This window comes from Haplochromis burtoni, unplaced genomic scaffold, assembly GCF_018398535.1.
Source record: "Haplochromis burtoni strain Fernald_Lab_line unplaced genomic scaffold, NCSU_Asbu1 Contig_274, whole genome shotgun sequence".
Taxonomy (NCBI): Eukaryota; Metazoa; Chordata; class Actinopteri; order Cichliformes; family Cichlidae; genus Haplochromis; species Haplochromis burtoni.
The window spans coordinates 650,332-669,940 of NW_024582635.1; the positions used below are offsets into that span (position 1 = coordinate 650,332).

Consider the following 19,609-nt stretch of genomic DNA (forward strand, 5'->3'; position numbering starts at 1 on the left):
GACAGGAAGGAAAACAGCATGGTAAACATCATTTCTCATCTGGATTCTCTATCCCGTTCCTGGGTCCAATTTCCCGCTCCAATCAGCAGCTTCTTCTTTTTTTTTTTTTTTTTTTTTTTAAAGTCCTGTCAACTCTGTGACACTTTTTAAAACTGCAGCAGATGTGTGTCCCTGTAATGAGGCGTCAGTTTGTGGGTCGCTCACTGAAACACACTGAAAATCTCATCGTTTTGAATTGAATTCTAATGAGCATTTAAAAGACGTTTTTAAGTTCGTGACTTTTCCAAAATTTTTCATTGTTACTGTAACGACAGAATTATTTAGGGTTTAATCATACTCAAGTGGTAGCACAAATGCTTTACCATCAAAATATACACAAAGTACTTAAAATACACAGTTATTAGATTTACATTTTAACCCCTGATCCCATCCATGCTGTCCTCTAAGCGATTTGTAAGACTTCTGGTGAAGCTGTCATGCGGCACAGCTACATGACGCAAGCTCCAATGACGTGACGTGAAGGTGATGCAAATCAATAGGCCGTTTCAGCTTTGGAGAAAAATTTACTACACCCTGGGTTTGAAAAATTGTCTGGGATTCTCCCGTAGACCGAATTATCTTCTGATGCCACTGTCATCTGAAATGGAGGAGGAGCTTAATACGAGTCAACCTCTCTTTTACTAAAAACAGACAAGTAACACGATGTGAGACTTCACACTTCACAGCACTCTAGTCTTAAAGCAGGGGTGTCAAACTCAAATACACAGTGGGCCAAAATTCAAAACTAGAACAAGGTCGTGGGCTAACATTAATATTTATTGAAAAATATATTCCTCCAGATTTAAGAATGAATCTCTTCTTATGGACTCAAACAAGTTTTGCTGAAAAACTGAATGTGGAACAAGCAAAGCTTAATACTAAACAATATATATATTAGCTGTATAATACCAGTAGGCCAGCTCTAATAGTAATTTGGTATGGCTTCGCGGGCCAAATGTAATTAGGCTGCGGGCCAAATTTGGCCCGCGGGCCAGAGTTTGACACCTATGTCTTAAAGCATCAATAGACACGCTACACTCCCCTGTGAACACAGCCCTGCTCCAATGAGGCTGATTAAATGTGAGTGCTTAATAAATCTACTGGATTGGGGATGTGGAGCTCCAGTGGTCAACTGCATAATTAATTAACATTTGAGTGAGCCTTTAAACATGAAATAAGCCTTATCTGTGTATATAAAACACTTAATTTAACACAGTTACTGAAGGTCCAGTCATCTGAGTGAGATAATCAAAGCATTAAAGAGCTGCTGGGTATTGAACACAGACTGATACATCACATCAGTCTGACTTTAGGTCCTAAAATCCAGCATCACTGACCAGTTGAAACCACTTTCTTCTGTAGATATTTAAGAAAAAAAAGAAAAGGTCTATACCTGATCCACACACAACAAACACAAAGAGGGCGAGCAGCCAGGGACCCACTGGATACTTCTCTTCTTGTGGCCGCTGTGGAGGAGAAACACACATCATGTACGTCAGCAAAAATGTGCTGGCGAGCAAACACAGAGGCTTCCCTGCTCCTTGTCCAACTTCAACAACTGTTTTTGCAGGGATAAACCTCAGAGTCTAATTATACACTGAAAGGTGCAGGGTCAGCACTTCTCTCTCCCTCTTTACACGGTGGCTCATCAGTCAAAGGTTTAGAGAGCAGCCGTGATGAGCTCATCTGGTTGGATGTGTTAAACCTGGACCACATGCAGCTTGATTTGATCTCAAGTGGGCTCAACCTGAAAAAGTTTTGCCAGTAACTTAAAGAAGGGAGAGAATTTGTATGTTTACATCTAAAAAGATTTCACTTTAACTTTAAAAAACAAAATAAAGAAAAATATTATTCCTTTCCAAATTATTCTCTTATTTAATGAGACATTCACTCTAAAAAGAACAAACAAACAAACAAAAAAAGCATGTACATATCTTATCAGACACCAGCAACCAGCTCAAGGATTTAGCAGCAGAAACCATGATAATCACAACCAAAGCATTCAGAGGAGCATCTATGAACCCATGACACATTGAGCCTTGAAGCAGATGGGCTACAGCAGCAGAAGACCACACTGGGTGAAACTCCTGTCAGCTAAGAACAAGAATCATTGGAAGATTAGAGAAACGTGGCCTGGTCTATGAAACTCAATTTTTGCTGCAATATATAGATGGTAGGATCCAAATTTGGTGTAAATAATATGGCAGTATGATTCCATCCGGACTTTCATCAACAGTTCTTGCAACACCTTCCTAATAAATTGGCCAGTGTGTCTGTACATTGTAGTTTATAGCTGGCGTCACAGTGGGAAAAGACAAAACCTGCTTGTCTTTAGCTCATCTTAGTCTAGAAATGCTTCCACTCCCCGTGTAATACCATGGGGATCACCAGGGAAGGATTATCACAGAACTTTATTGGAAAACTAGAGCAAATGAGCAAATTTGACATTCTGCATTACATGTCTGCTGTTGGGATGTAAAACGTGTGAGGAGGAGGAGGATGATATGTGAAGAAAACTAATGTTGACATCACTGAATAGAGTTACCGAGACTAACAGAAATGAAAAGAGAAAACTTGTGGAGAAGACAACCCTCCATGATCCCTTTACTGACCTTGAGAACAGATACTAAAGTTAATAAATGTTTAAATCCACAGCAGTGGAAAAGAGTGCAGATAAAAATGAAAATGTGAAGGACGTATTAAAGATATTTTAAAATGTTCCACAGTCATTAAAAGTAATTAATAGTAACTAATAAGACTCATAAGCGCTGCGGTGTAATTTGATTAATCCAAGAAGAGCAGATAATGGAAAAAAAAACAAACAATAAATACGTTTTATTTTATTTATTTTTTGGTCTTTTATGTCAAATAAAATAATTAAACAATTTAATGATCACATGTCCTCTGTTTTATTACTATTTTTAAATTTCTTCATATTTTATTGGTGCCCTTTGTGTACACACCAGCCATCTAACGTCTATTTTCACTTTTTTAATTCAGTGTTTTTTTGGTTTTGCTTTGTGATATCAGCTTGCCATTCAACTGCACTGACCTCAGTGAAAGGTGGGAGCAGGTGAGACAAACATGTTGAGTAGCAGGGATGTCAAAAGGGCAGACTCCTGTTCAGCTCACCTAGTTTGGCATTAACTGTATTTTCTTAGATTTTACAGCTTTCGCTACATTCATACTACACCACATTCATTGATTCAAAAACAATTAAATGAGAGAAAAGCTCCAGTTGGTTCTTTTTTGTCTTTTTTGGGGGGAACTTCACAAAAATCTTCTGGGCAACGAGCCACCACAAACTTTTCTGCAATTTTTTTTTGCAAATGTCTTTCTTAAAATTTAAGCCCAAATGGTTGTGATGCTGTAGTAAGTGAAAGAAACCAATGTTTTCTAGCATGTAGAAATTGCACGGTTTTTTCAATTCAACTCAACTTTATTTACATAGCGCCAAATCACAAAAACAGTTGCCTCAAGGCACTTCATATTGTAAGATAACCATTCTACAATAGTGGACTTGGCGACAGTGGGGAGGAAAACCTCCCTTTTAACAGGAAGAACCCTCCAGCAGGATCAGGCTCAGTGAGGGGCTGGTTGGGGGTTAGGGGAGGCAGGAAAAATGTAGAGTGCTGTACAGTGGTCCTTCGTTTATCGCGGGAGTTACGTTATAACAAATAACCCGTGATAGGTGAAATTCATGAAGTAAGGAAAGTTTTAAAGTCTGTCTCCTGAATCCAAACTGGGAGCTGGTTACATAGGGGTATCAACACAAGGCCCAGGAGCCAGAACTGGCCTGGCGAAGACGCCAAACAATGTGAAGGAGGTCCTAAATAAAGTTAAAAGTCCAAAATGTAAGTTTTACAAGTCTTATTTTTGTTTTTTTAAACAATTGGTCCACAGTAAAACAAACAACAACAAAAATTTCCAAAAAATTACCAAATAAATCTGATAAATAAATCGTACGTTCTTTTATTTACCAAAAAGCCTTTTAGCATTTGTTTTGTTTCATTACTTTTAATCATTTTTGTATTTTTAAATTTTTTTTTTTTAATTTCTAACAAGTCTTTTCTGTTACTTTATGATAGCTCAGTAATTAATGTGTAGTTAAACTTCTTCACCATGACAGAAAGTTTCACCGGTCACTTAGGATCAAAGTGGACTGTATGTGGCCCACAATGTAAAGTAAAATAAAGTGATGGATTTATTGGGGTTTATTTTCCTTTTCCTTGATGACAACCAATTATTTGTTTTTAAATCAATGCATTTCAGACGTGCTCTCACGTTTACCGCTGATTTTATGTCAGAATTAACGGGTTTCGGCAATTTTCCTGCCCTAACTGCAGCCTCTTCACCCGGACAGCAAATGCAGTGTGCGGCGGTCACGAGCGGAGTGAATCCAGTCTGAATAAATTACACCCCGATCCGCTCCGTGTGAAATAAAACACACCGCACATATCACGCTGAAGCTCCCAAGTCGCTCAGCACCCTGACACCTTTAACTGACAGCTGGCACCATCAGCACTACCATCACCGCTGCGCTCACGCCGGGCTGAACGTCACCTCTCTGGGCTAACGTGTCAGGTTGGCGTCGCTCTGCGTGTCCGTTAGCGGCTCACCAGCGTCTTGGCTACGTTTCCTCTTTGAGTGATGTTCTTGCTGTGCTTCTCGTTGGCCATGCGGATCCTCTGTTTGGCCACCATCTTCACCGGGATACGCCAGTCTGTTTTTAGCCTGTTGTTTTCTGATGCTGCAGGTTGACGACAGCAGCAGCAGCGGCGCCTGCGTCAAGTCACCAGAAGTCCGCGAAGAAGAAACCGGAACCGAAGTGCGATAGCGTTCAAAATACGAGCACGAAGCTATTATAACAAGTTTTTATGCTCTATTCTATGATATTCGAAGTTCAGAAATCCAACACGTGACTATCTATATATGCTTACTGTACGTTTAAATCGTTGTAAGACTTAAGTTATAAGAAATTATACAAAATGTTTACCGAGACTCTTACTTTGAAGGGCCCCACAGGATGTTGCGTGTTGTACGTTGTTGAGCTTGAAAACAGCATCCCCATGCACCTGGCGCGTTCAGGGGCGCGCTCCAGCTATCGATGACTGAATAATAGACTGATTGAAAATAAATGAAATAGAAAACGAGTCGTCACTGTACGACTCATTTTCTGTACACATATTTTGTAATAAATATTATGAGATGATTAAAAATAATCTAATTTCTATCCATCCATCCATCCTCTTTTGCTCATCTATATCAAGGTTGTGGGTTTACATGTCTGTCATCTACCTAAATATAACGATGCGTGTTTTGAGACAGCCTAAAAGTTACCTTGTTGTTTGCCTTAAAGAAGAAGGTTGAAATGTTTTTTTTGGTCCAGTGGTTACCAGTCAGAAAGCCAGTGGTTTGATCCCTAGCTCCTTCAGTGTGCATACCAAAGTATCCTTGGCCAAGTTACCTCACCCTTAGTTGTCCTCAGTGCATCCATTTCACTTTGTGGGATTCTTGTTTTGACATTTCAAAGCACTTATTACAAGTCTCATTCACCGATCCAGACAGGTGCTTTTGCCTAACATTCACAAAGTTGCTTTTATTCATCTGGATGTAGCTTTTCAGCGGGAGAAATATTTCGTCACTCGTCTAAGTGACTTAATCAGTCTCGGCTGACTGCAGTTTCCCCACCTTTAAAAACCATATATTTGCATAATAACCTCAAGAATCACCAACAACAGGGCATGGGGTCATGGCCATTGATCAGTGATCATGAAACTGAGTACTATCCACAGATCGGGGGGGGACGACTGCAAGCACTGCATTTATTCTTGGTTGAGAGATGGTCGTTCCTGACCAAACCAGCATTCCTCCCTGTCCAGGATGTGTACATACTCTTCATTGTAAGAGTGTCCACTGACCTGTAGGTGTAAATAAGACTGCGGAGTCCTGGTCTGACGGGGTAGCTCTTCTGTGCCGTGCAGCCTCCTGGCATACACCATATTACTGTTGTTGTGAATGGGGACCCGATCCTTGGGGGTAATGCGTTTTGGGATTTGAAAGTCACGGAGACAGTGTTTTTAGAAAATGCATCTCTGCAATAATACTCCTAACACATAAGGTATCACTAAAGGTTTTCGCTTAAGCAACAGTTGCCCTCCGCTCCTGGATCCAGCTGGCATAACCACATTTACTCAAGGCCTTATTGAAATTATATTCTTCTGCTTCTTTCTGCTGTGCCCGTCTGGGATGGTGTTCATTCTGTGTTGTAGTGTCCGGATAACACCCACCTTTGACTCTTTCAAGATTCCAATTCTGTGTCTGATTCCAGGAAGCCACATCCATTTAAGAGATCCACTGCCAATGTACTGGTTCTATACATCATAATGTCCTCAGAAGTCCTGTTGGGATCAAAAGTGTTTTAGAGGACCTACATATTATTAAGCTGGTAGTATTTTTTTTTTTTTTAGCTCCTACACCCTGGATGCTGTTGTACTTTGTAAACTCTTTCAGTCAATGCGCCATCCCAGTAAAAGCTACCTGGTAAAGATTAATGACCAAACTGGGTATTTGGTGCTTCCTTTCTGCTCTACTTGATTAGCTAGAGCTGCAGATTCACTAACGTCATTATTTTAAGGCTCTAAGTGAACCTTTTAGTATTTACTTTAACCTCTGTACCACAGTGTATTTTCTGTCCCATGTCCCCCCTCTCACCCCCAACGGGTTGCTGCAGATGGATTCCCGTCCCTGATCCTAGTTCTGGTTTCTTCCTGTTAAAAGAGTTTTTCCTTCCCAGTGCCACCAAGTGCTAGCTAATCTGGGGTTGTCTGATTGTTTGGGTTCTCTGTGTATTACTGTAGAATGTTGTGATTGGTGCTATGTAAATAAAACTGAATGGACGTTTTTCCAAATCTCACTCTGATAGATAAGAATACTTAATGTATTTTAAAATTCTTCCACGAGTCTGATTAAACTTGAAAAAGTCAGCCAGTGGCTTTAAGGGCCAGTCTTCAGGGTGATTAATAGTTAGCTGTCAAAATGAACAAAAACCAAGTGTTTCTGATATCAGCAAACCCACTAAAGCCTTTTTTAAATGACTAACTGGCTACAATACTGGCAAATGTTTACACCACTTGAAAAAACTCGTACTGCTGGTCTTGTTGTGAACATTTATCAGAGTGAATGGATTATTGCTGTAAGGCGGTACTTGTTTGACACCACACTACACAATCAGGGTCAATAGACTCTGTGTTTAGACCACCTTAAATTACAGCCTGTGTGTCTGACTACAGCGGAGCGACAAGTGCATGGTGAGAGTGATAAGAAGGTACTCACTCTCATGTTACACAGACAACAGCAAAATGACCAATATAAGCATGAAACCCATCTCAATGCAGTGAGTAACAGCTCAGCTTTTACTTAGTATGACATGTGTTTCTATTACAGCGTCCTTACATCACGAGGAGGAGCGAGCCGGCTGCTCGCAGTCAGGAGGGCAGAGACAGAGTAGAAGTTTCCTAGCAACGGAGTCAAAGAGTTTACTTGGAAAGGACTCCACCAATGAAGAAGAGACAGACGGGTTGTCCAAACACTGTACTTACGAGTGTGTTTGTACAGAGGGCCTCGAATGGTTAGATTATCAACTGCTTGACCAACTATACAGTCTGAAATACATACAGAATACAGCATGTTGCTTTTACTTTTGTAGTGCACCCCAAGACAGGTTAACAACGGAAAAGTGTTTAACTGTTGGCAGAATCAGTCCTATAATCACATTAATACAAATCGGACACCACATTTATTTCTTCCAGGAGAGTATGAGTCAACGCACATTTTATTTCAGACAGTGAAATTACAAAGAGAAGGAATACTTTCAGCTTATACCATTTTAAATAAAAAAAAAAAATGTAAGCAGGCCATTTATTTTAACATGTACAGAAACAAAACTAACATGCATGGCACTTGTCCATACCCATAATTTAGTACACATGGTTGCACTGTTTAATGAATGTAAGGGCATCTGGACCTCTGAATTCTTTAAACAGAGTTTGTAAAATTTGGAAAAATTTTACAGAGTTAAAGAATGTTCTAAGCAAAAGAGAAGACAGATTGCAACTTTTGCTGGGTCTTTTGTTTTTATGAAAAAAAAAAAAGACTGATCTCAATGGGCCTTTTCTGGTAAAAATAAAAAGCAATCAACTAAACTAACCCCCACTGATCACTAATGTAGCTGAAAGCAGAAGCATAAGCTGTGTTTAGAATAAAGGTAAGCAGAGATGACACTGAATTGTGTGCTTCGGTGTATTAGCCATATTCTTACAGTTGTGGACCCACCTCTCAATTTATAATTGATACTTATGAATTTACAAAACCAAAGATTCTCCTGATAGGCTCCCGTTTTCTCCTTTGCCACCCCATTTAAGAAGGAGAAGAAGAAGGAAAAAAAAAAGCTCAGGGGGTGGTGTAGCAACCTTGTCAGCCTCTCTGACCTGACTGCAAGTCTCCAGCTGCTGAGCTCAAGCCTGCCAAGAAAAATAACACCCAGCTCCCTCTGAAAATGCAAACATTTGACATTTCCCTTCGTGTGTGAAAAAGAAGCGCTGCGAGGAAGTCAGAGGTTGTGGCTGCGACTTCAGATCAAATGTCCTGGTGTGATCGGCGTCAATGCAGGACCTGAATTTGAAGCTTCTTTCTTTCCTATCCTGGGAGGTCTCCATGGTCTCTGAAAGAATGAACAGTTTTTGGTGAACCAAGATCCAAATTGGCATGAATAAACAACAGATTTGGATGCAAAAAACAAATTATAAGCCTCCTTCTCTGCAATGACAAACCATTTAGCTTTTGGTGATATTTGGTCAATGTTACCTAAACATTATCATCCTGAAGAGTTGGTTGGTTTAAGAGAGATTTATAAATATGATATTGTAATTTAAGCATTCCTGCTAAGTGACTGTACTTTGTAACTTTAGGCACCCAAATCACTTTGTCACCTAGTCACGTGGCAACAACTCACCATTTAAGCCACTGAACTTTAAGCTGATCATCAGTAGGGGAAGAAAGGTCATTTAACCCTTAAGCCCTCCGACATTTTTTTTCCAACTTTTTCCATTGATGAAAAAGATTTCCTGCAAAAAGAATCCATGACAGAAGCTTAACACAGCCAAAAATGATCGTCAAATCAAATTTTTAAAATCAGTGTCTTTTACTCTTACATGTGGTCCATACTCTGATGCATTTGCACCCTTTTGAAAGAAGAAGAAAAAAAAAGAAAGAAATATTCAAGGATTTTATGGCAGATTTTGCAATGTGAGGAGACAAGAGCAAAGTGACGTTGAATGTAACATGGTGGTAGTTGTTGGCGGTGTCAGACACTGTAAATCCAAGTAACATCGCGTGGGAAAATTCCAGCAGATCAGCAGTTTCTGAAATGCTATGAACAGAGAATGTGTTGAAAAAGAAAATGTTCAGTTCTCTGGGTGAAAACATCTTGTCGATGCCAGAGGAGACTGGCCAGACTGCTTTGAGCTAATAGGAAGGCAGCAGGTATAACGGGAAACTGAGGTGACAATGGCTCGCCAAAATTAGCCAGACGATTTAAAAAAAAAAAAAAAAAAAAAAAACAGAAACACCACAACATACACACCCCCCCCCGAAAAAAAACAAGCATTGCTTGGTCTGAAGAGTCCCGATTTCTGCTGCGACCTTTGAAATTTGGGGTCAAAATTTGGCATAAACAGCATGACACCATGAATCCATACTGCCTTGTGTCAGTGATCATCATTTAAAACACCACAGCTTACCTGATTATTGCTGCTGACCACATCCATTCCTTAGCCACCAGAAGATGAGCACACTGTGGTTACAGACTCCAGCAGGATAAAGCTCTATGTCATAAAGCTCAGATCATATCAAACCTTAAGACCTCCAATTACCTGATCTCAGTGCAACAGCGCACCTTTGGGATGTGGTGGAACAGGGTCACATCATGATGTGCACCTGATGAATCTGCAGTGGCGCAGATGCCATCATATCAACATGGAACAAAATGTCTGAGGAACAGTTCCAGCACCTTTTTGAATCTGTGCCATTCGGTTGAATCTAAAGGAGTTGCTGTAGCTTAGAAAGCAGAGCAGGTCATCTAATCGGAAAGTTGGTGGTTCGATCCCAAGCTGCTCCAGTCTACATGTCAAATCTTGTCCTTAAGATGCTTACCCTGATGCATCCATTGAAATGTAAATGTTAGAACACACAAAAGTAGTATTTATACAACATGCCCCATTCATACAAAGCGAGTGGTTTGAGTGCTCAGGTAGAGTAGGAAAGCAAGATATAGGAACCAGTCTATTTACCACGTCATGAACAATTACACAGGTGAGTGTATGCAAGCTGTGACATTAAAAGAAACTCTTTCATGCACATTTAGTGAGACTGTTTCCATCTTGTGTTTACAGCCAAGAAATTCACTTCTACCTCTGCACCATTTTTGTCAAAACAACTTGGAGAGTTTCTGCATGTTTATCTGCCCTTGCAACACAAATGAAAACAAGTTTCCATTTATTCTCAAACTGTGCAAACATTGTACATTTTAAAGAATAAGGATAAAACTGAGTTCTTGCTCTTTGTTAGAGCAGACAGGAGGGAAGCTGAGACAGTTTACAACTCCTAGATAATAATTATCCCCAAGTCTAAGGGACAGCAGGTAGATGACTTAACATGTGCATGTGGGATGAAACTGCTGTAGGTGACTCCAACTGGGGAGTGTTTCACATTTAACCCACTTTAGAAAAAGATATTGTTTAAGGAGTAAAAACGTAACAGACACTGTTAAGCAGGATCCAAATTCAGAGAATTTCAGAGCGTCTGTGTTGTAAAGGAGCACCACTAACCTTAACCTATAACACTGGGAATACATGACCTAAATTCAGACTTGTTTACCTCAAACCTGCTACTCTAATTATAGTCCAAAAGCACCCTGTAGAGCACAAACATGTACTTCCAAGTCGTCACAAGAGGAGGGTAAACAGCAGTTAACCCAAGCAAAATAAACCTGAAACATGAGAGATGAATTAAGCTACAGACCGATCCAGCTGGAGCGGTGGAGGAGGGAAGGAAATATTCAATGTCAGCTCATATGAGGGTGTGACGTTAACAAAATAAGGTCTGTATGAAAACACAGAGACAGGAGGCTGGGTTGAAGCTCATTACATCCTAAACGACTCCACCCTCTTCTTTTGAATGCTGGGCTCATTTACCTCCTCCCTGCTGGCCCACTCCCCACTGGCCTTGATGCTGTCAGGCAAACAGAGCTCCATGTTTAAGTTCGGCTACAGAAAAACAGACTTAACATAACTGAGCTGCTGGAGAGTGCGTTCATTTCATGTCCGCAAACAGTGATGTTCATTCTCATTTCTGTCAGCTGCTCACGCTCACTGCTGCTGCGACGAATGTGAAGCACCATTTACACGCTTCCTGCCACACAAGCAGTCTCACAGCAAAAATGCCGATCTGCTTTTTTCTCTCTCAGCACAGCCAAATGTTTTTCATGAGCTGAAGGAGGAAGAACAACAAGCCGGAGAATGTATTTGCAATTAACTGACCTTTGGCCACTAAGAATTTCACTGATGCTTTGTGGTGAGGCACAATTTAGAAAGAAAGGAAAAAAAAAAAAAGCGGTAATTGATTGATTCAGTCAAGGTTCAATTATTTACACAGGTACAAGCCTTTGGACACCCTGGAATTGTTGTTCAAGTGTGGAAACCCCCCTTCTGACATCCAGAGAGCTCTTTATTCATTATAAAGAATGGCCTGTCTACTTAATCCATTAGTTTTTTTAAACTGCCCATTATTTGATAATGTACCATTAACCTATCCCTATGATTTGTCTGCTCCTGGATTTATGTCCTGTGAACTAAGCACAACTGTCTCAATAGGCACCAGTTAGAGGGTAAAAATTTGTGTTTGTTTGCATGAGTTTGGGAATGCATTTTTGTTTCTGTGCGTGCCTGTTGCTTCTGTGGGTCAGGTCTTCGACTCAATCTCAGGCCCCCCACAACTGTGGAGGCCTGTCTCACCCCATCACACTTGCTGGTGCATTCGTCTGCTCTGGCAGAGCCTACCGGCTTGTCGCTGCAGCCCCCTGTGGCTTTTGCACGATGGCTGCTGGATGAACCTGGGTGACCGGTTGGGATCTCCTCAGCACTTTTCTTCTCAACTAGAGGAGAATGACCAGGAAGATGGAAATGGCCAAGGGACAATTTCAGCCTCAAACTGCTTCCTGGACAGTGTTACAGGGGAAGGACTGTTGTGGTTGCTGAACTACAGCAGCTTTCAAGATGAGGAAAAATAAACAGAAAGGGGATGTACGTGATGGTTCTCAGTCATCCAGGTCAGTGGTCCCCAACTTTTGTTGCGACACAGACCGGTTTATGTCTGACAATATTTTCACGGACTGGCCTTTAAGGTGTTACGGAAAAATACAACAAAATAAAACCAGCACCAAAAAAAGAATATTATTCATAACACACGATGAAAAGGCCCTGGGAAAAAGAGTTAACGAAAAACAATAAAAAAAACAAAACAATAAAAAACTTAACATAAATGTCACACCTGAGCCTCAACTCTCGCGGCCTGGTACTAAAAGACTCACGGACTGGGACTTAGGGACCGCTGATCGAGATCATTGTAGTTTGTCTGCCTGCAGACCGTGACACAAAACTCAGAGTGGAGAAAGAGAGAGGTGGACCCAGGAGCAGACACAGGTGAGGAGGCAGAACTACATTGACATGAGGGACACTGACAAAGAAACCTCAGACCCGATACTGACACAGAACCAAAACCTAGGAACAAACAAAGACATCAAGAAATCAAAGATTAACAATACAAAACAGAAAATGCTGCGTCACCGACCCAGGACTGTGACACTTTGAAAGAAAAGCATCTGTACTACTTTAAGTTTCTATCTCATCAGAGAAGCTTCTTCAGTTCTAAGAGCAATTGGTGGAGAGTCCCAGATTTGAAGAAGCTTCTCAGATAAGAGGAACACTCTCCAGTTGGTTCCTATAATTTGCTAGGTTTTTGATTCCCTTTTATACTCCCTAACCATCTCTTCAACCTAAGACGCAGACAAAGAAGACTTTGTCCCAAGAGTTTGCACCTTGTGTTCACGGTCAGGGAACACCAGAGCGGAGTTGATTTTATGGAGAGCACAAAATCAACTTCTAAGTGAAAAGATAAGACAGGTCTATTTCACTATACATGCACTCCAAAACAGGATTAGACTCTTCAGGAACTCAACACTTCTACCCTCCCCTATTTTCAAGTTTGTGGACAAGGCTTAGAGCCCAACATTCGAAAGGAAAAGACCGACAACACTGGAAATTCCATACTTTGCTAATAAAAACTCCCCAGTCAATACCGGCACAATACTTCACCCATTTTTCCTGACTGTCCTTGGTTGTGAGAACTTTTCAGACAAGAATCTCACTGAACCTGAAAAGAAAGTGCTAGCCAAACGACTCAATTTTGTAATTTCTCTCCCACTCAAGATGGCGGCGCGTGAACAACGCGAGGCTCAGTGTCTCTCCAGAATCTGCTATTTAGCGGTTTTTTATCTACTTTTAACCGGATTATTCGTCCAGAATTGCTGTGCGTTGCTGACCTACAGCAGACAAGAGCTTCTGGACATCTGGACTCACAACTCCAACAGTTTTATCGCCGATCTCCGACTCATCCCAGAGATCTCCAGAACACCGGAGGCTGCCCACTCTCCCCGGCCGGGCGGAAGTGCACGCAGACGGCGCCGAGATCGTAAACAAAGGCGAGGTAGGCGCGGAGGGCTACGGGCTAAGCTAAAGCTAACACCACACCGGCTGCCTTTACCCAGTATTTTCCTCGCCAATGTCCGTTCTCTGGCAAACAAAATGGATGAGATACGGCTCTCCATCACTAACAACAGACGGATTATGGACTCAAATGTCATGTTTTTCACCGAAACATGGTTGAACAACAGCTGTCCACAAGTGTGTGGCGGTCATCCATGTCCCGATACCCAAAAACTCCAACCCATCTTGCCTCAATGACTACCGCCCAGTAGCACTCACCCCCATCATCACTAAGTGCTTAGAGCAGCTGGTCCTAGCACACTTCAAATCCTGTCTCCCCCCCACCCTGGACCCCCACCAATTCGCATACCGCCAGAACAGGAGCACAGAGGATGCAGTCTCCATCGCACTGCACTCTGTCCTCTCACACCTGGACAACAACACACCTACGCCAGAATGCTGTTTATAGACTTCAGTTCAGCATTCAATACTCCACCCCTCACAACTCATATCTCACTTATCTTAACTGCACTACTGTATAGCTCTGTGTAAATAATCATTCTGTACATTCGATAATTTTTAACCCTACAACTGTTTACAACTTGCATAGTTCCCATTTCTGTATAGCTGTATATCTCAGATTTCTGTAAAGTTATTTATTTCATATTCTGTATAGTTTTTCATATTTATATCCTGTTCATAGCTTGTACTCACTACAGCCTGTACATACTTATAGTTATAGAATATTCACAACATACTTCATACCGTGTACATTATAACATACCATAATAGACCCATTTCTGTAATATACTTACATATCTATATTATTGCTAATATATATTGTAATATATCTATATCACTAAAGCACTTCTGGATGGATGCAAACTGCATTTCGTTGCCCTGTACCTGTGCAATGACAATAAAGTTGAATTCTATTCTATTCTAACAGCTGCCTATAGTGGACCTCACTACAGCCACGGGAACTGTTATAAGGATTAACAAATTAACAAAAACAGAAGCAGACCAAATCAGGTTGAAGATTTCAGTCGCCTTCTCCAATGGAAAAGTTCTGTCTAATCTCACAACACAAGAAAAGAAGGCTGTCACATCCCCGAGCGAAGCCCATAACATCACCACATTACCAGCCGACAAGGGGAGGTGCACATCGAAAAGAAGTCGCCCAGCAGACTCCCCGGCACAGACTTTACTGACATCCTAGAGTCTATCCATAAGCGATTGTCCAGCTTTAATGCAAGGTTTTCCCTGGTGGAGATTTTAAACCAGGAATTTAAATCCCTGAGAAAATCCCTGGAGTTCAGCCAGCAGCAGTTGTAAACGCTCGCTACTGAAAATGCCTCGCTATGGGACTCTGGCTCACATTCTCGGTAAGAGACTTGACAGTTTAACAAAACAAACAAAAGGACTGCTATTGATCTGCAAGCCCGTAGCATGAGAGATAACCTTGTGTTTTCTCATATCTCAGAATCTGCTGGAGAGGATATGAACGCAATGGTGAAAAGCTTCATTAAAACCCACTTGAAGCTGGAGGAGAACACAGTGAAACACAGCCCTGATACGATGGACTCTATCAAAAGTGATAAGAAATCGGGAGCTGGGAGATCATGTCCTATTGTGGCCAAATCTGGCTATTTCAAACAGAAGGAGCAGGTGAAAAGTCAGACTTCAGTGTAAATGACCAGTTCCTCAAAGAGATCCTGAAACGATGCAGGGTCCTGTTCCCAGTCCGACGCAGCTTCATTTAAAAGGGCTCCCAGGCCGTCATCGCTATGTACCGGCTCTATGTGGACAGACAACTCTAGCACTTCCCTGGCATCACTCAACCTAGACACAGTGAAGGCTTTTTTTTTTTTTTTTTTTTTTTTTTTAATAGAAATACCTACCCCTCAAGAGTTATCATGGTTTACCTCTCCTATATCTTTTTCTCAGTACCTGCAGCGGATCAGTGCATTCTACTGATCAGCAAGGCTAACATCGTTCTTTTTTTAACATGGACTTCATGAATGGATAAATTGTTTTAGAAAAGAAAATGAATACACAAAGCTTGACTTTTAGGAAGGTGTGAGAACGGCGCAGGAGACGTTTTACAGGTGGAAGGTTGGTGGCCTTTTTTTTTAAACTATACTGATAGTACAAAGATACTATTTTGTGTCAGAGGATGGCTGTGTCTAATGTTAGAGAAATCATTCGCCATATTTTATTTCATATATTAACATAGTGCGTGTCTGTTTCTTCAGAAACACCCACTTTCGTAGGTCAAAGGAGGCCTGTTAGAGACCCTCTAACAAGCACAAGGTGTGTACATAAACATGTATTTTAAACAACTCTATTTATTTTTATTTATTTATTTTAATGATGTATTAACTGTGCTTTTCTCCAACTTGTGCACAGGGTTAATAAACTGACCACAAAAACCTCCAGATGCATGTGGAGAACCGGACATGACCTGAATAACACTGACTATACTTACCGTTTGTCCAAAGAAAAAAAAAAAAAAAAAAAGGAAAAAAAACAAACAAACCCAAACACGTGTATATGCTGTTTTCAAATGACATATTGCAAACTGTATATATAATGTTTTAACACATGTTTATCTGCACAGCCAGCACAGGACCCATCTGCATGATGAAAACTTTGATGAGCCCATCACATTTCTGGAATGTTTACGCCGTATAGAACAGGAAGAAGACAAAAAACAGGCAACTACAATACAGGCTGTGTGTGATAGTGGAAAGCCAGACCCCCTTTTTAGCAACTGGTCATCTGCACCTCAGGGTGTGTGTGCGCCTTGTGATTTTATCAATGTTTTTGAGCACAGTGTATTAGACTTTAATTTAGATCTCTTAGCATTTCCAGCACCGGTAACCATCCATTCTGCGGTTTTAATCCTTATTTGAATTTTATTTGCCCCCCAAAAAAGTTATGTATAAAACGAAGGAGAACACAGCAGGTCGGTACAAAGACAGACTTGACGAAAAGGCAAAAAAACAAAAAGGTAGGAAAAAAATTAAATAATAAAATCAAAGGAGGGAAAGGGTTTGACCCACATGAGCATACAGAGTGGACTAAAGATGTTAGCGTGCTGCTCAACTTTCATCATGCTCATATTTATAATTATATGGTCCTAAATGTGAGTTCATACACTCATGGAGTGTTTAGTAACTTCAGATCCCTGCAACAAGCCCAGGTCCAGTTTACCGGCAGATGGGTACAGGACCTTGTACAGACGATGGCCTTTTGGTAAACTTATCTTTGAGATGTTCCGAGTAGAACATCTCAAAGGTAAGTTTACCGAGCTCACAAATTGTCTTCATAAATACCCATTAGAAAACCATGGAGTAAGTACTAAGGCCAATGGAAATTAATTAGTACATTTCTTGTACGAATAAAGAAAACGTAGCAGTGACAATAATAGTGTACGTTTTAATCGTACTGGACAACAATGAAACAAAAATCGGAAATAAATTCTGAGAATAAAGTATTTATTTTTTTCCCTATGTACCATAGAGTATTGCGTTTTACTTTTATTATTACTGTCAAGACAATTCACTATTTATAAATCACTGCAGATATACTGTACAGTGTATCCTCTAAAACATGTTTTTCTGTATTGACAGTTTCAGGTAAATCACTCCATGTGCCTCTCAGCAAAAAGCCTCTTCAGCCTGGGTTATCCTTAAATCTAATGGGGATGTTGAGAGTGCCCATTGTACATGCATGGCTGGTGTGGCAGAGAAATGTGCACATGTGGCAGTTCTCCTGTACAAAATTGACACTGCAGTGTGTCTACAAGGGAACATCACCTATAGATGTTCATTCTTACTGGATAATGCTCTCAAATGTGCAGAAAGTGCAAGGAGTCCTGGGCCACGCAATCGACTGCACCACCAGTGCAGCAAGGAAAAGGGCACTTGACCAGTCCATCAGTGAAGGACAAAGCAAGTGTTCTGTACCCAAAATCTGGACATGTACTGGTGGCAGTTCGCTAAAGCAAAGCACACTGATTGAGTTAAAAACCTCTCACAGATCTTTTGCATGCACACCGGTCAGGACTGCTCTGTTTTGGAGGAATTCTGCCACTTATATCCAGACCCTGTCCAGCCTTGTGTCCTCCCCAAATCCCTTCTACATCTCCATGACCCACAGATGACTGTACTTCTGGCAGCACCATGAGCAGGCAGCGGCTGATAGCGCTCTGGCAAAATTCACTTTTTTCTACGGTGTATTGTTTTGTTTGGCGACCGAGGTACGATGGGCACCGCCTACCTACAACAGACAATTCCTGCTCAGAATCGGGGGGGGGGCAGAAAAAAAAAAAAAAGAAAAGCACAATTTCCACAACTAATCTACCGACAGCGGGGCCTACATAAAACAGCTCTCAGAACAGCCAGAACCAACCTCTCTCGCCCCATCCGAAAAGCAAAGCGTGCACATGCACAGAAGATACAGAGCCAATTCCACAAAACAAAGGACTGTTTCTGGCAAGTTATTCAGGCCGGAGACTTAGCGGAAAGACAGTAAATGGTAGCATAGAATTTAAACATTTTCATCTTTTCAAGCTTCCATTATACCAAATATACCAATCAATTGTCATAAAATTAACAATATCTGCTTAATCATCTCCAAAACTGGAGGACAGTGGGGAGAGATTAGACGTGCTCCAAGATTACATCGACCAGTGCTTCAAGAATATGAAGAAGGCCCAGAGCGCATCTTCCCCGGCAAAAAAACGACACCCCAATATCAAAAAGACGTCACCCTGCAGACTCCCCTGGCGCAACATCACCTGCCAGCAAAGACATTGCAGACATCCTGGAGTCAATTGACACGCGACTGTCCAGCTTCGATGCTAGGTCGTCCCTGGTGGAGATTTTACATTGAGAATTTAAATCTCTGAGAGAGTCCCTGAAGTTCAGCCAGCAGCAGGTGGAAATGCTTGCTGACGAAAACGCCACGTTACGGGTGTCGGTCAAGTCTCTTACGGAGAATGCGACCAAACATCACAGAAAATTAACAAAAAAAAAAAAAAAAAAAAAAAAAAAAAAAAGCAGCATGAGAGATAACGGTTTTCTGGTATCACAGCATCTGCTGGCGAGGTCGTGGAAGAAACAGTGAGAGGCTTCATTAAAAGCACATTGTAGCGTTTTGTGGGAATTTGCATAATTATGATTAAGGAACTGACCTCCCAGCCCACTGTTCCTTCAGTGGGCTGGTTTCAGTCATTATGCAAATGCACTGTTTATAAGATTTGGGAAAACCTGCAGTCAGCTGATACTGAAGAAGTCACTTGGATGAGTGACGAAAAGTTTCTCCCACAAAACGCTACGTCCAGATGAACAGAATCAACTTTTGGAGATATAAACTAGGAAATGAAAAAGCAAAAAAACCAAAAAAAAAAAAAACCCTATCAAATTCTTAGAAGCCTACGTGTCCAACCAAGATGACCAGATTGCTAAGCCCTTATTGGACTAGATGCACGAATAAAGGCGGTGAGGTAAGCGCAGCTGTTATAAAGCCTCAGCTGCAACCGGTGAGGACAAGGGGGGGGGGGGTATGCTTCGCAGCCCGACCCCATCCATGCAGTAAATACCTATCCCGTGGTCGAGGTCGAACCGCCATTATGGCATTGAAGGTGACCAAAGCAGTGTTATTTGTGTTTACAAGTCATGGACTGAGTCTGGATGTGCAGAGGCATGTAAAGGCTTAGGCCTTTGACCAATGTTGATGCATTT

The 19,609-nt window shown here is 41.2% G+C and overlaps 1 protein-coding gene and 1 long non-coding RNA gene across 2 annotated transcripts; one reads left to right on the plus strand and one right to left on the minus strand.

The window, feature by feature from the left end:
* Window positions 1–1,432: 1,432 nt before the first annotated feature.
* On the minus strand, window positions 1,433–4,861 carry serp2 (stress-associated endoplasmic reticulum protein family member 2; the record flags this gene model as incomplete). The annotated part of the gene is given in 2 exon segments (XM_005940441.3): window positions 1,433–1,505; window positions 4,659–4,861. Coding segments are annotated over 2 exon segments (157 nt in total), but the record flags the coding sequence as incomplete, so codon positions are not given.
* A 10,864-nt stretch (window positions 4,862–15,725) lies between these two features.
* On the plus strand, window positions 15,726–19,079 carry LOC102305442. The gene is made up of 4 exons (XR_316933.2): window positions 15,726–15,974; window positions 16,115–16,172; window positions 16,269–16,652; window positions 17,495–19,079. It is a non-coding gene; the product is annotated as an uncharacterized LOC102305442 (long non-coding RNA).
* Window positions 19,080–19,609: the final 530 nt, after the last annotated feature.